The sequence below is a fragment of the Triticum aestivum genome, chromosome 6A (genome assembly GCF_018294505.1).
Source record: "Triticum aestivum cultivar Chinese Spring chromosome 6A, IWGSC CS RefSeq v2.1, whole genome shotgun sequence".
NCBI classification, from domain to species: Eukaryota; Viridiplantae; Streptophyta; class Magnoliopsida; order Poales; family Poaceae; genus Triticum; species Triticum aestivum.
The window spans coordinates 3,789,717-3,795,490 of NC_057809.1; the positions used below are offsets into that span (position 1 = coordinate 3,789,717).

At 41.3% G+C, this 5,774-nt stretch overlaps 1 protein-coding gene across 2 annotated transcripts; it reads left to right on the forward strand.

Moving 5' to 3' along the window:
- The first annotated feature begins 1,818 nt into the window (after nucleotides 1-1,818).
- Nucleotides 1,819-5,454, forward strand: LOC123129907 (uncharacterized). Of its 2 annotated transcripts, none has more exons than XM_044549878.1 (5): nucleotides 1,819-1,952; nucleotides 2,095-2,146; nucleotides 2,696-3,855; nucleotides 4,609-4,693; nucleotides 5,168-5,453. In XM_044549878.1, exons 2-4 carry the CDS (start codon nucleotides 2,109-2,111, stop codon nucleotides 4,647-4,649), a joined length of 1,239 nt encoding a protein of 412 aa, XP_044405813.1. In that variant the 5' UTR covers nucleotides 1,819-1,952; nucleotides 2,095-2,108; the 3' UTR covers nucleotides 4,650-4,693; nucleotides 5,168-5,453. The 2 variants fall into 2 exon arrangements, with proteins under 2 accessions (XP_044405813.1, XP_044405814.1); XM_044549879.1 differs by having other exon boundaries at nucleotides 1,832-1,952; nucleotides 2,043-2,146; nucleotides 5,168-5,454.
- Nucleotides 5,455-5,774: the final 320 nt, after the last annotated feature.

Genomic DNA, 5,774 nt, shown 5'->3' on the forward strand with positions numbered 1-5,774 from the left:
TTCAAATAATGTTGGTTCATGCATGACAGTTAGTTAGTGAAATTTTGCAACCTAGAAAACATTTTTATTTTACTGTTCGTGGAAATAATAATTTGACTTTATTTTAAATTTGAATTTGAATTGGGTTTGGATCAAAGTGAGGTTTAGCAACATTAATTGTGATAAGGTTTCCTATTTGGCCCTGGAGAAAATTTTCTTCCCTATTTGACATCTGCTCTAAATTTCTTTCCCAATATGACACTCTACTGCATTTCGTTAACTAACGGTGTTAAAGACAGACACGAAGACACCTTTCTACCCCTGGTGCATAAGGTGACCAAAAATGTGCGACAATATCTACAGTGATGTTGCATATTTGGTCATGTTAAATGACCAATTAAGACCCCATAATTTGGTCACCGAACATATTTCAATCCAAAAATTATCCTCTGATTTTAATTGAAAAAAATGAAAAATTGGGTAGAACCTCCCCTATAATTTGATCCCGTATCTCACACAATTTATATATATACATACAAAATGCGTCACAACATGTACAACTACTAGAAACATCCATGTTCACGAATACATCACATTCAGGTTCACACTTACCACATACATCAACAAGTAGTACACAGCGAATGCATCACATATTGTTTCACACATGAGGTCAAGTCCACATGTACATCACATGAGCAACACAAAAGAACCTCCAAAAGTAACCATGACATAAAAGGAAAACAAATGAGAATCACATGCTTATGGAGGTTCTTGTGCTCATTGAAGGGCTTGCAGGGTTAATTTTTTGTTTCTTGTGCACATGCTGGGCTGTCTTGTGGCACCATAGGAATCTTTTCAGCACACTCTTTCTTTTACTCTTGCCCCTAACCTTCGCAGGAACATTTGTTTCATCACCGGGCATAGGAAGCTGGATGGAAATTGGCTCCCACTGATTTGAGACGGTTATAGGTCTGCACTTATACATCTATGTCAATAGTAGTATTTAGCAAATGAAAAAAAAATTATACATAACATGTGAGCGAAAAACAAAAACAATACCTCTTGGATCAAACCGATTCAGATTTGCCCCCCTTTCCTTTTTGTCTGTATTCTCCAAGCTTTTGTTATGGTGAGTAGGAAGCAACCAGAATACTCAACAAGTTTTAGTTTAATCAAAAATGTAAATCTAAACTAGTTGTAATCACCTTTTTGATGTTGCAGTACTAGAGTTAACATGTTTGCCCTTTTTCCTAGTTGTAGTTTCTAAGCTTTGGCTATGGTGAGCAGAAAGCTACTTAGAATTCAACATTTTTTTCATGTAATCATGAGCATATGTGTAAAATTACTAACCTTGGTGGAAAACACATTCTTGTTGGTGCTCCATCCTCCAAGGCACAATGGATACCTCAGCTGTTTTGGTTGTCTTTCCCCTATTCTTTGGTGGTTCTCTACATGAGCAATAGGAAAGCAGTGAGCCTGTATAGTTGGAAGAATAATACAAGAATAAGTAAATCTATATTATGCCACCGCCGACGGCACGAGCTAGCACTCCGTTGCCGCCGCCGCTAGGGTTCGGGTGGGGACTCGAGACAGAGACGTGGGGGGCAACAGGTTCGGGTTGGGATTTGTTTTCTTTGTTTGATGTAGGATAGCAGCTAGAAGAGGGGTATTTTGGTCCACACGATTTTTTTGACGGAATGGTCTAACTTTACCAACAGCGGTGTCACATAAGGAAACAAATTAATACTGAATGTCAAATAAGGGATTTTTTCTCCAGGGCCAAATAAGGAACCTCATTTTAGGTTAGTGTCAAATAAGGATTTTTCTCTACATTCTGTGTACCCCCTCGTTCGTCAGTCCCTAATCTCCACCCTCACACAGTTGGTCCAAGAGATAAAGGAGGAGCGGAGCCGCCGGCGACCTGATCCCGCCGCCCCGTCTGGCGGAGTGAGGCCACCCACCGGCGATTCGAGGTCTGCAAACCCTTCTCCTTCCTCTTCCTCTCCATCCAATCCTTCTTCATCCGTCTTCTTAACTTTTCCGTACAATAAAACCCTAGCCAGATTTCCCCTTCTGATTGAACCCTAACATTCCTCCCCTGCTGCAACAATTGAGAGGGAGGAGAAGAGATGGCGGATCCTGCTGCCGAGATTCCCCAAGTCCAAGGGTAAAATTCCCCATCTAGTTCATCTCCCTCTTAATTTCTTGTATGCTATGTCGTGCTGGATGTACTCCTTCCATTTCTTTTTACTCTGCATATCTCAAGTCAAACTTCGTAAAGTTTTACCAGCTTTATAAGAAAAAAATATCAACATTCACAACCTGAAACCAATATCATTACATGCATCATGAAAATATTTTTATATTATATAACTTTTTTATTGTAGAAGGGGAGCCTTGGCGCAGTGGTAAAGCTGCTGCCTTGTGACCATGAGGTCATGGGTTCAAGTCCTGGAAACAGCCTCTTACAGAAATGTAGGGAAAGACTGCCCTTTTTTATTGTAGATCTTAATATATTTTTTATATAAATTTGGTCAAACTTAAGAAAGTTTGATTTCAGACAAATCTTATATGCAGAGTAAAAAGAAACGGAGGGAGTACATATGTGTGAGAGCAGCTACTTACTTTGTGTATGCTGTGCTGGATGGATGTACGTATGTGTGCTAGATCATTGGAGAAACCAGTCAATTGATTAAATTTTCTTTTATTGTGTCAGTGTCAATCCCACTCCCAGTTCTCAGTCTATGGATGGAAATAGGCTGTTGTGTTCCAGGCCGCCAGCCGACCCGTTGTCTGATGTGCTCGGAGATGACAACCTCCTCACCAAGATCCTCATCCGCCTCCCACCAAAGCCATCCTCGCTCCCCCGTGCGTCCGTTGTATGCAAGCAGTGGGGCAGCATCCTCTCCGAGCCCGAGTTCCGTAAACGCTTCCGCAAGCATCACCGGAAACCTCCTCTGCTCGGCTTCTTCAGAGGGTATGCTAAAAACTTCATTCCTTCCATGGACTCGCCAGACCGCATCCCTGCTGCCCGCTTCTCCCTGCCCAAGAGCAGCACACCCTACCACCAAAATGAAGCATACATGGGCTGCCGCCATGGCCTCTCTCTCCTAATCAACCTGCATAAGCTTGAGACCGTCGTGTGGGATCCCCTCACAGGTGAAGAGCGCATTGTGGCTTTTCCACCAGGGTGCACGTTGGGGCGTTCCTGGGCCTGGCATGGCGCTGTATTGTGCGTCAATGCCGAAGATGGGCATGTCCACGGAGATTGCTTCTCGAGCCCATTTAAATTGGTTTTGATCTTTGCTGACTACAATACACCGGCACTTTGTTCTGTCTACGACTCAGCGTCTGGTGTTTGGGGAAATATTTTCTCGACGATGACGAAAACAGCTGGAATGTCTTGGTTAAGAAGGCCCAGCATCCTTGTCGGGAATGCACTTTGCTTGTTGATTCGTGGAGGTGATGTCCTTGTGTTTGATTTGGAAATGCAAAGTCTTGGTCTGATCAAGAAGCCGGTTGAAAACCATGGTACCGACAACTGGTGTTTTCAGCTCTTACGGATGGAGAATGATGGACTTGGCCTCGCTGTTTTGTTGGACCTCACTATCGAATTATGGGAGAGGAAATCTAACCGTGATGGTGTTTTCGAATGGGTGCTGCTGCAGAAAACCATTCCACTCGAGGGTATGGTTCCAACGAGAATGGATTCTGTACTTTTCGTCGGGTATGATGAGGACGCAAATGTGATTGTTCTCACTACTATGACCGGCAACTTCACACTCCAACTCGACTCAATGCAGATCAAACATATTGTTAAAAGAAACAATATATGTCATGACACCTTTTATCCCTACAGAAATTTCTGTACTCCAGGTAATACCCCCTATCTACATTGCACAAGCAAAAAAGTCGAATTAGTTTGTTTCGCTCGTATTCGTTCCAGTTACCTTTGGTACGTTATTGCGGTAACATTGTTCCTGTTATTAGGATTGAGCTAGATACATAAAAATACATTGTTTATTTGTTCCTCTGTTGATCTGGTCATCTTATGGTTGTCTAGTTTCTTCTTCTTATTATAGACGTCCATTAAAGCTAGAACAGGAATATTGCTTTGATGCCTGGCCATTGCTAATGGCTAAGTACGATTATGTGCTAGTAATGATCTTTTCATCAGGGGGGTTCTAAAAATTGGGAAGTGGCAATAGAGTAATTAAGCAATTGGAACATCTGGAGGCGGCTTAAAGCTTGTTATGTTTTCTTATTCACTATTTTTCCTTGCAAGATTAAAATTTAACTTGATCGTTCTTGATAGAAATCGTCAATTCATAATACCATGCGCTCTATTTTTATCGAAGAGTAGTACTAGTTCATTAATTTCATGTAGCACTATGTAATGCTTGTGTCGGAACTCTGGGTTCCCAATCCGTGCATATTTTATTTTGGCCTTATGGTCATAACTGTTACAAAACTGACTCGACAATAATTCTGGATAAATGCATTTTCTCTGAACATGTAATCAATTTTACCATTCTTTTTTGGACCTGGCGATATATGTGGCTTCATTTTCTATCCTGGACTCAACTTCTCTTAGAATTTTCATATGGTTTGGGCTACTTTTGCTTGTAGGCAGGAGAGTTGGGGCGAAAGGGGCGGATCTGAAACTGTGAACACACTAGATCTGCTAACGTGCTATCTTGGTCAAACAACTTAGGTAATTTTATCTTTTCATATATCTTTTTTTTGCTTGGCTACCCAATTTACAAGATGCATTTTCAAGAAGCATGCCTTTGTGCCATTTTCCATTTGTACTTGAGCCTCACATATGGGTTGGCACACAAAAGTAAATCTGGATTGAGTTGACAATCTTAAAAGTTCAGTTTGTTTGCCTCAGATGATAGGTGGGGAGCCACCGATCTCCTAATTTCTACTGTGATCATACGTAGTTATATAGCAAGAATCTTGAAAACATGTCAGCATATAGGTGGCAATGCACACTAAATGTTCCCTTATTGTTGTTCTCCGTTTGTATATTAGCTTGTATACTTGGATGATTCAGCTTTGGATATTTTTTGTATAATCACCACGGAAAAGTTAATGCTTATTTTTGGGGATCATATAAAATTTGTTTTGCTGTGAGAGAGCACTTCAAATTTGTTTGACTGGGATGACATTGACTGTTCTGCAGGTATTAAGAGTTAAATTCCGGTTGCTGAGACACAGCCATGGCTAGTTGGCACAGGGAAGTTCTTCTATTTTTCTTAGATGAAGTTCTTCTATTTTGCTGAGATACAGACTTGCCTAGTTGATGCTCAAATTGTAGTAGGTAATTTCTTCTATTATGTATGCTGTGGCATGTGATGTTGTTGATGCTGGTGCTCTTCTATGTGGTATATGTAGGTCGTTCTACTTGTATGTACCTGTCCTGTCAAGTGTAACTTGTCGGATTTAATAGTGTGAAGTCTTGTATATTATGTGAAATGAGCAGACGTTAGTGACTCGCTGTGCTAGTGACTCGCTGTGTTTCTTGGATTGATGCTTGACACTCAGGAAGAAATAGTCTCTGGTACTTTACACATACTCCTGGCTATATGTTGTAATGACTGAACTTTGGGTAGGCGAGACACTGGTTCTGTTTTCCCTCAAGGTAGTGTAGTGCTAGTTGCAACTTGCAAGTGGTATAAAATGAATTGGACATTCTGTTAACCCTAAGGACATTCTGTTCATATTTGCTGTACTCCATATGTGCGGTCTTCTGCTGTGGGGTGTTCTCTCCGGCGAGGTCCCCTGTCTGC